This window comes from Lynx canadensis, chromosome A3 (genome assembly GCF_007474595.2).
Source record: "Lynx canadensis isolate LIC74 chromosome A3, mLynCan4.pri.v2, whole genome shotgun sequence".
NCBI classification, from domain to species: Eukaryota; Metazoa; Chordata; class Mammalia; order Carnivora; family Felidae; genus Lynx; species Lynx canadensis.
This window is the reverse complement of record NC_044305.1, coordinates 114,426,924-114,443,937: the sequence shown is the minus strand read 5'-3', so window position 1 is coordinate 114,443,937 and position 17,014 is coordinate 114,426,924. Positions and strand designations below refer to the sequence as shown.

Below are 17,014 nucleotides of genomic sequence, written 5' to 3'. Positions count from 1 at the left end.
CTGACCATTTACTATTAAGGGCTGGACCATGGGAAAAATTCAATGTGAGGTGTCCCCAAAGCAAGGATCCTGAGACTTCTTGTCATCTTGCTTTGACACCCTACAAGTGAAGATAGTCAGGTTCTGTTATCCACCCCTAGTAGATATCTTCTGGTTTGAATCATCTAGTGGTCATGATCCAGTAGATCTATTTTAATTGTGAAAAACATTGAAATGATTAGCTCATGAAGACTTAAAATAAATGAAGCCATTTTGAAGTTTTCTGTTTATGTTTTTTTGTATCTTCATATTTGTGTCCTGGTAGTGCTGGGGGCTCACTCACTCACTTCTCCCTCTTCCTGCCTCTACCTCAACAGAGAAGTTCAATCTGAACATGTAATGAACTACCAAAGTTTTAAGGAACTTGGAGGGTTCCTCTGAGTGATAGAAAGATAATCATCATACAAGAGACATACTACTATTGATCACTATTTATACCCCCAAAGATCAAAATCTGAGTATACAAATAGAATCAGATCAACCTCTTGGCCTGAGTAACTAATCAATTAATTCGAATAACTAGTTAAACTTTTTTTAAAAAAAATTTTTAAGTGTTTATTCATGTTTGAGAGAGAGAGAGAGAGAGAGAGAGAGAGAGGTGAGAGTGGGCAAGAGAGAGTGGGCAGAGAGAGAGGGAGACAGAGAAACCGAAGCAGGCTCCAGGCTCTGAGCTATTAGCACAGAGTCCAATGCAGGGCCCAAACCCATGAACTGTGAGATCATGACTTGAGCCAAAGTCAAAAGCTTAACCAACAGAGTCACCCAGGTGCCCCTAACTTATCTTTTCAAGTTGACTGTTTGAGGTGGGTTTTGGCACTGTGTAGGAACACCTGCTCAGCCATTCACTCCAACTGCTCTTGACAAAATAAGTAAATTGTAGATAGCAACATGGGGTGATTTTCAGCTTGAAGCACAAAATCCAGTAAGCTTTGCAGGCTCAGGGCAAAATATGTAGACTGTTGGACACAAATACATCATCTCTCTAGGCTACAACTTTGTCCCCTTTATTTTTCATTGTTTGCAAAAAGAAATTTATGGTTTTCTAATTCCAGCTCTTTGGCTTTATACTGCAGCCCAGCTTTATTTTTTCTTTTTGTTTTTGTTTGTCTTGCCAGTTTTTAAATATAATTTATTGTCAAGTTAGCTAACATACAATGTATACAGTGTGTTCTTATCTTCAGGAGTAGATTCCCATGATTCATCACTTACATACGACACCCAGTGTTCATCCCAACAAGTGCCCTCCTCAATGCCCATCACCCATTTTCTTCTCTCCCCCATCACCCCCCCACCAACCCTCAGTTCGTTCTCTGTATTTAAGAGTATCTTATGGTTTGCCTCCCTCCATTTGAAACTATTTTTCCCCTTCCCTTCCCCCATGGTCTTCTATTAAGTTTCTCAAATGCCACATATGAGTGAAAACGTATGATATCTGTCTTTCTCTGACTGACTTATTTCACTTATGTAGCCCAGCCTTATAGGGCTTCTCATGCTGTTCGGAAACTGTTCTATATAGCCATGTAGCAATGAGGCCTATATAGTGCCATCATTCTGAGAACTTCTGAGAAATTTCTACCTTGATTTAAATATTGTCCTGGCACTCAGTAGCCCCGATCAATGAGTACCATTTTTTTAAATTTTATTTAAATCCAAGTTAGTTAACATACAGTGTAATAATGATTTCAAGATTGGAATTTAAAGATTCATCACTTACACATAATACCCAGTGCTTATCCCAACACCCATTTATAAAGGAAACCACTTTCAAGGGCAAAATGGGTGATGGACATTGAGGAGGGCACTTGTTGAGATGAGAACTGGGTGTCGTATGTAAGCAATGAATCATGGGAATTTACCCCCCAAACCAAGAGCACACTGTACATGCAGTACATTAGCCAACTTGACAATAAATTATATTTGGGGCGCCTGGGTGGCGCAGTCGGTTAAGCGTCCGACTTCAGCCAGGTCACGATCTCGCGGTCCCGTGAGTTTGAGCCCCGCGTCGGGCTCTGGGCTGATGGCTCAGAGCCTGGAGCCTGTTTCCGATTCTGTGTCTCCCTCTCTCTCTGCCCCTCCCCCGTTCATGCTCTGTCTCTCTCTGTCCCAAAAATAAATAAACGTTGAAAAAAAAATTTAAAAAAAAAAAAAAAGGACACCACTTTCAAAAATGGATCTGCCTCAGTGCATCTCCCTCCTACATCTCCATTCCATTGTTCATGCTGATGAAAAAAGGAAAAGCCTTTTCTGAGGTCTCTGTGGCAGAATTTACCATGCGAAAGTTTCAGTCCTGACATTCATAAGCATCTGCTGCTATCTCCCACACTCTATCCCCCAACTTATAGTCATGGAGCCACGGGACTCATGAAAAGTAACCCCCCATTCTCCTATCATGCTTAGCTCTCCACAGGTTTAGAAACTTGTACCATGGGACCCAAAGTCCATTGCACATTAAACCTGAGAACAGAAAAAGTAATAGTTACAATGAAACAAAGGAAATTATTACAGACAGAATGTTTATGTCCCCCCAAAATTCATAGATTGAAATCTAATCCACAATGTGATGGTATTTGGAGATGGTGCCTTTGGAGGTAATTAAGTCATGAAGGTTGAGCCTTCGTGAATGGGATTAGTGCCCTTATAAAAAGAGGCAAGAGAGCTCACTCACCCTATTCCCACTATGTGAGGATACAACAGAAAGTCAGCCACCTGGAAGCCAGAAAATGGCCATCAACCAAACTGAACCTTGCTAGCACCATGATCTTAGACTTCCAGCCTCCAGAACTGTGAAAAATAAATTTCTGTTGTTGATAATCCACTCAGCTTATGGTGTTGTATTATATGAACCTGCACTAAGATCAAAACACTCAGAACAAATTGGTGGAAAGTTTAGAAACACAAACCAATGAGCTTAGCATAGTAAAACTGAGTACAAGTAGAGGCCACCAAAATCAACAAGTAAACAAGTCCTGCAAAATGTTCAAATTTTCAAAGATAAATGCTAAAACCCATTGGAGGGACTTTAGCTTCCAGTCAACATGGAGTCAACAAGGACTAGATTTATCATCCAGGCTGAACAAAAATACAAACAAGACAAATTATACAAAACAATGATTTATAAAACATTGAACATCAGGCAATGAAAGACAAAGATCCCTGAGAGACACACACACACACAAATGATGTGAGCCTTATAACTCATCTAGTTTACTTCGAGAGAGAGTTTTCCTTCCCAGGAAAGATGCCCTTCTCTCAGACAGAAGTTTGCAGATTTGCTGCATTGAAGAAAGAGAACTGAGATTCCAGATCAAGATATCTAGAAGTCTCAGGAGAGAGTACTGAAGATGAGAGATATACAAAGAGACCTGCGTCTCAATTATTCAGCGGAATCTTAATTAATGCACTTATGTAAGAAAAGGATCACTCAAAAGGATTAAAGGCAATAGTGCCTAGTGCTTACACATGGCCAGGAATAGAGCCCCTTCCTACCAGCTAGCAGAGAAATATGGTACATTGGGTAGAGTATTCATAAAGTGCTTACCTCAGAGGAGAGGATTAATTATCCCTGTCACCAGCACTCTTCTAGAACCACTTAAAAACTCAGATCAAGTCCTGAAAGGATCAAAGTACTTCCAAGTAATTCAACTGCATCCCAGAAAAAAGTCAAGAATATTTATAGAAATACAGACATATTTAACATTCAAAAAGCTACCTATGACCATCCAATCAAAAATTTCCAGCCAAACAAAGAAATGGGAAACATCCCCCTTCATGAGAGGAAAAATCAATCAAAACTGACACAGAAATGACACAGATGTTAGAATTAGCAGACAATGACATTAAAGAAGTTATTATAACTGTTCCAGTTATGGAATGAATAAGTCATGGGGATAAAAGATACATCATAGGGAATATAGTCAGTGGTATTATATAAGCATTATAGGGTGACAGACAGTAGCTTCACTTGTGGTAAGCATAGCATAATGTATACTGCTCAAATTGCTGTTGTACACCTAAGACTAATATAACATTGTGTGTCAATTATACCTCAATTTTTAAAAAACCACCTATTATAACTGCAATCCATGTTCATAAAGTTAAGTAGCAATATGGAGGATAGCAAAAAGACCAAAATCCCACTTCTAGTGATTGAAACTATAATGTCTGAGTTGAAAATATCCCAGATGGAATTGAAAACATAAGACACTGCAGAAGACTATGAATTGAAGACACAGCAATAGAAACTACTTCAAATGAAGTACACACAAAAAAATAATCCAAAAAGGAAGGAAGGAAGGAAGGAAGGAAAGAAAGAAAGGAGAGAGGGAGAGAGAGAGTGAAGGAAAGAAAAAGAAAGAAGAAAGAAAGAAAGAAAGAAAGAAAGAAAGAAAGAAAGAAAGAAGAGAAAGAAAGAAAGAAAGAAAGAAAGAAAGAAAGAAAGAAAGAAAGAAAGAAAGAAAGAAGCATCAGTGAGCTGTGGGATGGTTTTACACATGCATGGGCCTCACAAATATGTAATTGCAGTTTCTGAACAATAGGAGAATGAAGCAGGGAGATGAAGAATAATGTACAAAAATTGACCAAATTTAATGAAAACCTTAAATCCGCAGACCTAAGGACTTTAAAAAACCCCAGCATTAAAGTCATGATGAAAACTACACCAAAGAATATGATAGATTACTCAAAACCAGTGATGAGAAGAAAACACTAATAGCAGTCAGAGGTTAAAAGACACATGTACCGAGGAACAAAGATATGAAGGACAACAGACTTCTTTTTATAAACAATTCAAGCAAGATGACAATGGAGCAGCACGTGTCAATTACTCAAAGAGAACAGCTGTCATTCCAGAAAGCCATATCCTGGAAATGTATATCTCCAAAAACAAAGGAGACACAAAGACATTTTCAGATAGTCAAAATCTAAGAGAAATAAAGTTCTTGAGGCAAAATAAAAAATAATACCAGATATAAATAGGGATCAATCTCCAAAAGTGAAGAACATCAGAAATGGCAACTATATGGGTAAATATGTAAGTTTTTATGATTTAAATCTCCTTAAAAGATAACTGACTGTTTAAAAAGATAATAGCAATATGGTGGAGCTTTTTATAGCATGTATATATGTAAAACAAATAATGACAATAGCATAAATTTCAAGAGATGACATGGAAGTATTTATTCTTATTCTTACACTGTACATGAAGGGGTATACTATTACTTGAAGGGAGACTGTGATAAATTTAAGATACGTGCAATAAATCTTTAAGCAAACTAACAAAAGAGTTATAGCTAATAAGCCAAAAAAGATATAAAGTGAAAAAAGTTAACAATCCAAAAGATGGAAGCTGGAGGAAATGGGAACACATAACAGAGGGAAAAATAGAAACAAACATCAATATTCCATAATGGAATTAAATTATAAATTAGTAACATAAAATATCTGAAAAATCCCTAAACATTTGGAAACTAAAAAGCGCCCTTCCAAAGAATCTATGAATCAGAGAAGGAATAAAAAATATAAGACATTTGAAAATGAATTAACATGAAAACAACATATAAGAATTTGTGAGGTGCCATAAGCAGTTTATTTGTGTGAAATTCATAACAATACGTGCCTATACTACAAAAGGGAGAAGGTCTCAATCTATAACCTTAGCTTCTGCCTTAAGAAAGTAGAAAAAGGAGAGCAAATTAAAGCCAAAGCAGGAGGAAGATAGATATAAGTATCAAAGCAGAAAACAAATAAATAGGAAACAGAAAAACCAATAGAGAAACTAAATAAACCCAAAATACAATTCCTTGAGAAGATTAATAAAATTGATAAAGTTCTAACTAGGCATATTGGGGCAGAGTGAGAAGACATAAATTACCATTATTAAGAATGACAGAGGTGACATTCCCACAGATTCTACAGGTATTAAAAGGATATTTATCAAGTAACATGATTATATTTTAAGGGATCTTCAACATCCTAACTCAAAGTATCCATATGGAAAGTGACAATTTCAGGAGTTAGTGACATCATAGCAGCTTAGTAGAAGAAATCTTACACATGAATGGTGATTCTTCCTTCAAAGCAAATCCCTCAAAGCAGTGCCTACTTGTAGGAGTGTCTTGATCTCTGTGGCATTTAATCGCATGGTCAGTTTGCAAAGTACTTCTTAAAAGCTTGTTAATATCAGTGTTATTTCTTCTATTAGGTTTAGTAAGAGTTAAACCATATTACAAGAAACATATAACATATTACAAGAAAAAACAGAAGCCTAAAGTATCAGCTATTTATATCACTTTATATTCCCACCCTTATCAATGTTAATTCATACATGTTGATGTGGATTTTTCAGAGCGTACTCTTTATGGGCTACTTTTTTTTACTAAATGACTTTATACGCTTATTTTCATCATATAATCCAAAAAACTAATATTTTTCAGTAAACATGATATTCAATCATATTGATTATAATCAGAACTCAATTATAGGGCATTTAAGTAACTTCCAGTATTTCACAGTTGTAAATAATAACATAACTTTGTATAAATTGATTTATTTTAGATTATTTCCCTTGAGTAGTTCCCCTAAATGAAATTTCTGGGCCAAAAAAAAAAAAAGTGAGCAATTGTTCAGCTATTGGTAAACATTGCCAGATTAGATTCATAGAAACTTAGAACAATTCTCAGTGACACAGGGCCACACATACATATAATTTTCTCACCGGCCTACCTGCAGTTTTTTTCATCCTTATTGAGGTATAATTAAGAATCAAGGGCACATATTTAAAGTATGTAATTAAGTATGTAATTTGATAAATTACTATCGTGATATCAAATAATGAACATATTCATCACCAACAAATTTTGCTCATACCCTTCATAATCCCACCTTCTATCCCTCTTTTTCCCTAGGAAACCACTGATACTTTTTTTTTAATCTTTTTTTATTTTCGAGAGAGAGAGAGAAAGAAAGAGAGAGAGACAGAGCATGAGTGGGGGAGGAATAGAGAGACAGAGGGAGACACAGAACCTGAAGCAGGCTCCAGGCTCTGAGCTGTCAGCAGAGAGCCTGACCAAACTCACGAACCACAAGATCATGACCTGGACCAAAGTTGGATGCCCAATGGACTAAGTCATCCAGGTGCCCTAAGAAACCACTGATACTTTAAATACCACAGATTGGTTTCAATTTCATATAAATGGAATCATAACGCATGTATTCTTTTTTGCCTGGTTTCTTTTATCCAGAATAATTATTTTTTAGTTTCATCCCATGTTGTACCATGTATCAATAGTTAATTCTTTTTTTTTTTAAGTTTATATATTTTGAGAGAGAGCACGAGCAGGGGAGAGGCAGAGAGAGAGAGAGGGTGAGAGCGAATCCTAAGCAGGCTCTGGGCTCAGCACAGAACCCAGAGTGGGGCTCAATCCCACAAACCATAAATCATGACCTGAGGCAAAATCGAGAGCCCAACTGTCTGAACTCCCCAGGCACCCCAAAAATTAATTCATTTTTAAAAATTTTCTTTTAATGTTTATTTATTTTTGACAGAGAGAGAGAGAGAGAGAGAGACAGAGCATGAGTGGGGCAGGGGCAGAGAGAGAGAATCCAAAGCAGGCTCCAGGCTCTGAGCTGTCAGCACAGAGCCTGATGTGGGGCCCGAACTCACAGACTGCGAGATCATGACCTGAGCCGAAGTCAGAGGCTCAACTGACTGAGCCACCCAGGCGCCCCCAAAATTAATTCATTTTTATTGATGAGTACGATTCTATTATATGATTACACCTCAGTTTGTGTGCTTACTCACCTATTTATGGACGTTTGGGTTGTTTCCAGGTTTTGGCTATCAAAACTAAAACTGCCATGAGCATCTTCACACACATCTATGTATGAATATGTGCTTTTATTTCTATCAGGAAAAGAGCTAGCAAAAGGAATGGCTAGGTCATATGGTATGTTTCTGTTTAACTTTTTAAGAGACTGTCAAAGTGTTACCCAAAGTGATTGCCATTTACATTCCCATAAACAATGTATACAAATTAGTATGGTCAGTCTTTAATTTTAGCCATTCTAGTGGATGCATAGTGGTATCCCACGGGGTGCTTCAATTTACATTTCCCTAATGACTAATGATGTTGAGCATCTATTCATGTTTTTATTTTCCTTTATGTTCTCTTTAGCAAAGTATCTGTTCATATCATGAGACGCAAGAGCAATTCATTAGAGAAAGAAAAGTATTTTCAGGAATGATACTAAAACAAATGGATATCCATACCAAAAAAAGAACTTTGATTCACACTTCTAAGCCTATATAAACGTCAACCCAAGATGGATCATATGCATAAATGTAATACCCTAAACTCTAAATCTTTTATTTATTTATTTATTTATTTATTTATTTATTTATTTATTTTTCCTTAATCTTTTAAGGAAACAAAAGAGAAAATCCTTGTGACCGTAGCTTACACAAAGATTTCTTAGAGATGACACCAAAAGCACAAAAACAAATAGAAAAATTGGGTGGCATTAAAATTTTAAGCTTCTGATTTTTCAAAAGACATGGCCAGGAGAATGAAAAATACAAGCCACACAGACTGGGAGAAAATATTTGCAAAGCATGTATCTGGGAAAGTATTTGTACCCAGAATATATAAAGAACTTGCAAAACTCAATAATAAGAAAACAAAGGACCCAGTACTCTAATATTTAGATTTGTTTACCAGATATATGACTTTGGACAAGTAAACAACATTTATGGAGAGACTGAAGTGAGAACTCGTACTGCTGTTCAAAGAGAGCAAATAGGGGCAAGAGAGAGACAGACACTGCACACAGAAAAGGATCTTGGGATGTTTCATGGTCAGCTATGTCAAAAGCATATTGCCTATTTTCTTCACAGTAACTTCTAGGGTCAGCCTTGACAACATAGAATTTTGAAAAGAGCTTGGAGCCTGATTAAGGTTTGGGTAGTAGGATTGGATATTATGGCATACATTTGAAAGATATTTGGTATTAAAAAGAGGAGAAGTTGGGGCGCCTGGGTGGCGCAGTCGGTTAAGCGTCCGACTTCAGCCAGGTCACGATCTCGCGGTCCGTGAGTTCGAGCCCCGCGTCAGGCTCTGGGCTGATGGCTCGGAGCCTGGAGCCTGTTTCCGATTCTGTGTCTCCCTCTCTCTCTGCCCCTCCCCCGTTCATGCTCTGTCTCTCTCTGTCCCAAAAATAAATAAACGTTGGAAAAAAAAATTAAAAAAAAAAAAAAAAAGAGGAGAAGCATTCCAAGTCAATGTACATAAAGCACTGAACAATTTTAAGTCATAAGCCATCAGGCCCCTTTTCCTGACCGAACATCACATGCCCACCCACAAATTTGGGAATAGACCATTCTTTGAGGGCCAGACCAAGTGCCCGCCCATTACTCCCACTCAGTCCCACCAATCACTGCACTCAGATGGAGCACTGTCATTTGTGAAATAGTGTTAATAACAGCAATTGCCTCAAGGACAAAATGAGATAACCAAAGTAAATGTTGTGACATCATTCCTGGAATCCCCAGAGCTCAATAAATGTTGGGTTCTCCTTTCCTTTGTCCCCTTCCCCAACCAAATAGAAGGCAAATCACATTGCTGGCCCCACTTCAGAAAGTTCTTTAATTTAGAGCTCCTACGCTGAGCTCTTATTAAAGGATTCTGGGTTGAGCACAGTGACTTTTGAAACAACCTGAGTCCAGATTTGGATGGCCCCTTTGCCATATGTGGCAGGGAGTCAAAAAGCAGAGGGGGAGGTGCTCCACGCTCCAGAACCAAGTTGCCAGGCTCTGGAAAAAATCAATAGGTAGACAACTTTTCTATATATATGTAGAAAAGAAAACACTTATGTCCTCCCTCCTGCTTGCTGAGAGCCCATCATCAGAGTATCCCTCTTGGTCCTTCCACTGTTCCTCACTCATTCCTCCTCAGCGAAGAAGTGAATTGCCTGATTGGTAAACGTACAAACTTACAGCACCTCTCAGGAGGTGTACACAGCTCAGCCCTTCTCTCCCTCTGCTGCCTTTTGAAAATAGGCTCCACAGAGAAAGACCTACGGTTGTTCAGCTATGGGTGTTGCTGAGTATTTTTGAGGTATAGTGTTAGGAAGCTCACATGATCTAAAATGTAAGCCACGTTCCCCCAAATCAACTTTAATTAACTCTACTAACAGTAGTGATTGTTGCCTAAGTCTTAGGTTTATCTCTCAGTTGGTTCTGAACTTGGGTAGGAGGAGGGAGTGTCCTCTATTTAATGCACACTCAGGCACAGACAAGACATTCAGTGACAGGACTGTGTCCTCCCCAATTAGGTCTGTATCTCCCTCAATTTGCATTTTCCCACCTGCCCTAGACCTCTCAGACTGACATTGCCACCACCCAACTTTCACACCAGAAAGAATGATAGACACATAATGATGATTCTTTCTTGCCTTCCTCCTGGAGAGCAAGCACCGGGAGGTGCTTCTCTGTGTCTCCTATGGGACCTAGCATGCTTCTGAGCATGTGGAACACTGACAAAGAATCAGAAGGCCGAGTTTAAGCCCCACGCTGCCCCTTCCTGGCCATGTGATATCATACACATCACTTCACCAGTTTGGATCATTGTTTCCTTATCTTATTTGTTCATTTTAAGCAGCATTACATGAGATTTAAAATGAGCAAGAAGTTCGTCCTTTCTTCAATGTGGCAAAAATGAAATGGTCAAGATCTCTTAAAGCTTGTTTACATTTTTGACAAACAGAGCTCTATATTTTTCAGATGTGCTTATGATGTCATCCCATTTAGATGTAAACTCCAAGACTCCTCCTATTTCCCACAGGGTTCAGATAAAGGACTTGGAACCTAGGAATTCTCAGTAAATGATGTCACTACCAAATTCATGTTTAAATGCACCAGAAATTTTCTAGAATCTGCCCATTGCTTTGCTACAGGATTTAACAAAATTTTATTATGGTATTACCTGAAATACAATTTACTGATTGTAAAGCTATGCCATTCATGGTTTTCTTAAGGAGAGGCCGGCAAAAATTAACGGTCCACAGGCCAGAGAAGGAACACAACCACATTCATTTGTGCACATATTACCTGTGGCTGCTTTCACGCTATAACTGCAGAGTAGAGTAGTTGCAGCAGAGACTATATGCCTGCCAAGCCCAAAAGAGTTACTATCTGGCGTTAACCCTCATTCTAAAGAACCCTTTAGTTACTCTTACTTGATCAAATTATGCTTCGTGAATGTCCTTAACTTCTGATCAAGTGACAACAAAAATGTAGCTCATCCTGCTTTTCTTCTCAATCTGCAAGAGAAGAAACTTGTCTAGATGGTTTCCAACGTAGGCATCACTCAACACTGATTCTTAGCCAACGAGTCGTTTCCTTCATAAGGATTTTAGAGGGTTTTTTTTTTTTTTGAGTTTTTATTGTTTTATTTTACATGTAAGGACACATTTTTCTTTTTTTTTTTAATTGAAATAGATTTATACACAGCGTTACATTAGTTTCAGGTGTACAACATAGTGATTTGACAAATTTATATATTATTCTATGTTCACCACAAGAATAGCCACCATCTGTCACGATATAATGTGATTATACTAACATTGACTATATTCCCTGTGGTGTACCTTTCATCCCGGTGACTTATTCATTCCATTACTGAAAGCCTCTATTTTCCATTCCCCTTCACCCATTTTGCCCATTCTCCTCATCCCCTCCCCTCTGGCAACCATCAGTGTGTTTCCTGCATGAGGTTGGATTACTTCTGAATATTTGAGACATCAGCACTGCTTGTGAGATTGGAGAAGCATTGGCAAGGCACATCCGGAGATTCGAGTCCCAGCCCCCTCTTTGCCCCTAATTCTTGGTGCTTTATTTCTGTAAAATGAGGATGCTGGATGAAGTTTCCTTAGAGAAGATAATCATGATCCAGTGTGTAAAGTGTCTCACAGAAGGCCACACTGGCTGCTATGAAAGCCCAAGGAATGGTATCACCCCTGGATTTACAGAGAAGGGACTCAGAGAAAGCTTCTTGAAGGAAGTGATCCCTGATCTGAGTTTTGAAGAATAAGGGAGAATTCATGCTTCTGGAGAATGAACTGACCCATTGAAGCAAAAATGCATCTTATGGAAGCCATCATTTTATTTGGCTAATTGGGAAATGTCATCTGTTTCAACATCTAAACCCCAGGAAAGATCTAAATTTAAACAGACTCTAAAGTGCACACTGTGCTGTGCTTCTGGATGGATACATGTCAGGAAAAGTCACACTGCAAGCAACTTTTCACAATATAGTCACCTTTTTTGTAAAAAGAGCCTTCTTTTCCTTTTTCAGCTAAATACCAAAGTCACATCCAAGTCTTGAAAAAGACATCAACTACCACAGGTGGCATAATGATCATTGCACAGGACACAAAGTCTTCTCTGGAAACATGAGGATTAAATAGAGTGTGAGCAAAGGATCATTCCAGGGCTGTAGGCAAGGTCAACAGAGATAAGTCTGACTTCAAAATAACTTTGGCAGTGGAATTAGGCAACATGCTTACACAGCAATCTTTTCCTGTGGCTAGAGCATCTAAACATCCACAACAATAGATTCCAAAGGGAGGAGAGCTGTCTCATTTGACTGAGCCATGCAATCTCAGCAGTAATTTCTAAGTATTCACTTGCTCTCCTACAATCCTGACTGCCTGTACTAATGTCAGAGGTAGAATCCATTCACACATTCAACAGATTTAGTGAGTACCAACTATCTACTGGCACTTTTCTATACACTGGGGACACAGTCATGAACAAATAAGACAAAAATCCTTGCCCCTGTGGAACTTACATTCTAGCATATCCCCTTTGTAAGGAGAAAAGTGAAGAGTTTTAACTTCTATTCAATAGGACATATTGCTGTTCTGAATAGTCCTGAAGGGACAGTTTGCAAAAGATTCTAAGCCACACTTGAGCCAGCATTCCTCCTGAGCCCCTGTCCCTTCATCCTAGTTTCCGTGTCACAGCAATTTACAGAACAGAGTAAAGTCAAGGAAGCCTGATGCTTTCTCCTGAATGTACCCTTATTATCAAGCTACATAACTCCTAAAGCCTCAGCACAAAAATGTTCATAGCCTTTGAACCACCTCTGGGAATCCTGACTGACAAAACACTCCTACGTTCTGAAAAGAAGGTAGGTTGCAAAGACATGATTCATAGATTTAACCCCTGCAAAAAAAGGAGGGGGGCAAATTGAATGTCCAACTATAAATTAACAGATAGGTAAATTATTGTTTTACATGAGATGAAATCACAAGCAGCCATTAAGATTATATTTACAAAGATTCTATGATAATGTGGGAAAACACTTATTATAAAATGTTAGGTTATCAAGCAGAACAAAACCTATTTATATTCAATATAGCAAGCCTGTGTAAAAATCTACTAATAAAAGTAAAAGCCTTGCTAGAAATGTTCCAAAATATTAACCACTGATATACTTAGGTGTGGAAATTATGGGTGTTTTTCTACTTTTTGTATTTTCTGTTTTTTCCTTAGTGAACATTTATTATTTTCAGAATAAAAAAATATTAATTGTAAGTCTAAGTAGGTCTTTAAAAGGTAAAGACAAGGCAGCAAGAACAAGCATAGAAGAGTTTATCATGGTAGCAAAGAACCTGACATCTGAATTCAAACTCTCTGGGTCTGAGCCGTGGCTCCCCATGTTACTGTGTGGCCTTGGGCAAATGATTTAACCTTTTCTTCCCCCAGTTTCTCACTTGCAAAATGGGGGTGAAAATAGTGCTGATCTACATATGTTGGATGAGGATTAGTAGATAATCCACAAAGAGTGTTCAGCAGAGTATAACACCTCATACACACTCAAAATGACAGCAGATCCAGTACTCCAGTGGCCTCGAAGAAAGAGCTCACACAAGGGGAAGGTGAGCAAATATCACATCTTCATGCCTCAAGAACAACTAACTCAGAGCTGTGCTTTCAGTGGGCAATTTTCCCTCCATCAGAATCCATCTCCAAATCCTTTACTTTTATTTTAAAATTTTCCCCTGAGATACAGGAGTGCTGATGCATAGGGCCACATGTACCCCAATGTTTATAGCAGCACTTTCAACAAGAGCCAAATTATGGAAAGCCTAAATGTCCATCAACTGACAAATGGATAAAGAAGATGTGGTTTATATACACAATGGAATACTACTTGGCAATGGGAAAGAATGAAAACTATTTGCAGCAACATGGATGGAACTAGAGGTATTATGCTAAATAAGTCAGTCAGAGAAAGACAGATACCATATGTTTTCACTCATATGTGGATCCTGAGAAACTCAACAGAAGACGGGGGGGGGGGGGGGGGGGGGGGGGGGAGGGGGAGGGAGAAAAAAGTTACAGAGAGGGAAGGAGGCAAACCATAAGAGACACTTAAATACTGTGAAACAAACTGAGGGTTGAATGGGGGTGGGAGAGAGGGTAAAGTGGGTGATGGGCATTGAGGAGGGCACCTGTTCGGATGAGCACTGAGTGTTGTATGGAAATCAATTTGACAATAAATTATATTAAAAATGAATAAAATAAAATAAAATAAAATAAAATAAAATAAAATAAAAAAGATTTCCCGTGAAAAAGATGGACAGTACATCGATACTCATTTTATGGGTAATTACTTCCTTGTTTTTTTTTTCTTTTTTAATGTACTGGTCATCATTTATTGTGCAAAGTGACTTTTAATTTTAAAAACAAGTCTAAAAATTATGTCAATAGGACTGTTAGAGAACACCAATCATTACTTTAAGATGAAATGACCTCAAAAAAATACTGTCTATGGTGCTAACAGACAGTTGTTAATTTGAAGATAAAAGCCATTGTTGTAGAAGCATACTTTTTGGTCAAATGTCAATTCCAAAAACAGTGAAATCAAAAGATCGTCTCTTATCCGTTTGTTGTTTTTTTTTTTTTTTCCAGTACACATGAAATCATTTAAAACTGGGCAAAATGACATGGTTGTTTATTAAACCTGCACCTTGACCACAACAGACTTTTTGTAAATATTTGCACAAGGGACACCCATTTCTGAAATTTTAAATCTTAGTTCTTGTTGCTTGCCAATCCTCATCTTTTTAAAAGAATGAGAATTCACTTTCAATTGTATAAATATTAAATCTTGACCAATGATAAAAGATCCAAAGGATAAGATAGGTTAACATTTGTCTGTCTACAAACTCCTGCTCCAAAAAATGAGGCGTCCTTATGGAAAAGGATTGTGCCTTTCAGTTTTCAGAGGCATTCTTTATCCTAAATTCTAATCTAAACTTCCTTCATCTTTTGACTCCAGAAATGATCTACTCAAAATTAGTCTGTGCTTGTGTTCAACTTCTTGATTTGGTTTGGCAACTTTTCTCTGCCATGGACTCTGTTTTCGTCTTGCATGGACTTTGTGCCTGCTTAACGTGGTGAAAATATCTTGAACGGTGGAGTTTCACTGACTTAAGAGTTTCATTGAAACGGTGGAATTGCATTGACTTAGATTTGAATCTGGCCAGGCATTAGCTGCATCGTCTTCCTGGAGTCCCTTAATCTTTACTCAGCATCGGCTTCTTTGTCTGCATAGTGGCATAATTAATTACAGATCTCGCCAGGTTACAATGGGGCTGGAAGAGACACCAGATGCTAAATGACAGGACGCGACAGGCAACTTACTCAGGTGCTCCTTCCCTCCCCAGGGAGTCTTTTTTGAGGGTCTGCAGTCAGTGTCCGAATCCCCGAAGCCTCTGGTTTCGGTCCCATCTTTCCTTAGACCGGAAGGCAAAGTTGTCCCGAATTTGGGATTCTTAATTTAGAAGAACATTTGAGCTCTAAATTAACTTCGACTCATTCACGCTTATGTCCCAGGGTAACTGACCAGGTAGATGAGTTGGTGGCGAGCGCAGCCCCTTAGGGCTGAGAAGTGGGGTTCCCGCTCGGGCCAGGGGGTTCCCACACGTTCTCTCTCCCATAGTGGAAGTCCGGGTCAGGCTCTGCCCACCTCCCTCCTCAGACCCACAAAGGTGAAGTTATGGGTCCCTCCGAGCACGGCCTCCTCCGGGAGATGCCAATACGTAGACTCACTCACGATCCCAGGACCAGCCCGCCCCCCACCCTGCAAAGGAAAAGTGAAGGGGGACTGAAACGGAGTGGGGGGGGGGGTGCGGTGAGCCGCCACAGGTGACCGAGCGCGCGGAGGGAACGGTGGGTGCCCGCAGCTCTGCCCAGCCTGAGCTTGCCAGCCCACCTCCCTCCCGCCGGACCTGCCTCCCCGCGGCAGCCGGAGGGCCCCAAGCCAGCCCGAGGGGTTCGCGGGGCCGGGGCAGTGTCCCGCGACGGCTCCTCGCCTGGCCCGCGCCCCGCCGGGTGCTCCCCTCGAGCCGGGCTCCGCGCTCCCTCGGCGCTCGCTCCTGGACGCCGCGCCCGCAGCGAGCAAACGCTACCTGTAGAAGTAATGTGCGCAGAAGAGGCCCAGAAGCACGGTGGCCGGAGGGCCGAAGAGAGCACCCGGCTGCCGGGCGAGGATCCCCGCAGGCACGGCGAAGGATGGCAACTCCTGCAGGAACCAGGCTGCGCGGGCTGGCAGGCGAGCAGCGGCGGGCATTGCGCGCTCCGAGTACTTCCCGTAGCTGGAGGGCTCCGCCAGGTACAGGACAAATGCCCCCAGGGCGGCCAGGGCGGCGCTGCCCGCCAGCACCGGGCTCTGCTGGCAGGGAACCCGCATCGCACCGCGTTCCCCGCCGGTGGCCGCAGCCCACGCAGAAGAGAGCGAGGTCTCACCGCCCCTTTATGGGGCGCGAGACACCACCCTGCGTCCGCCCCTTCGGCTTTGGCCCCCGCCCCTCCATCCTGCTTTCTTCTTGGCGCGGCCAGCCCTGGCTCGGCTCAGCATCCATGCCCTTTTCGCACGGCTGGCGCTTGGGGAGGCAGCCGGGGAGCAGGCGA

General features: G+C 40.2%; 1 protein-coding gene across 1 annotated transcript in view; it reads right to left on the bottom strand.

Annotated features, from left to right (window-relative positions):
- The window catches only part of SRD5A2 (steroid 5 alpha-reductase 2), a 41,948-nt gene extending 25,155 nt beyond the window's left edge, over nucleotides 1-16,793 (bottom strand). The window contains exon 1 of the mRNA XM_030311357.1: nucleotides 16,513-16,793. Coding sequence (XP_030167217.1) covers nucleotides 16,513-16,793 — 281 coding nt within the window. The remainder of the gene's footprint in view (nucleotides 1-16,512) is intronic.
- Nucleotides 16,794-17,014: the final 221 nt, after the last annotated feature.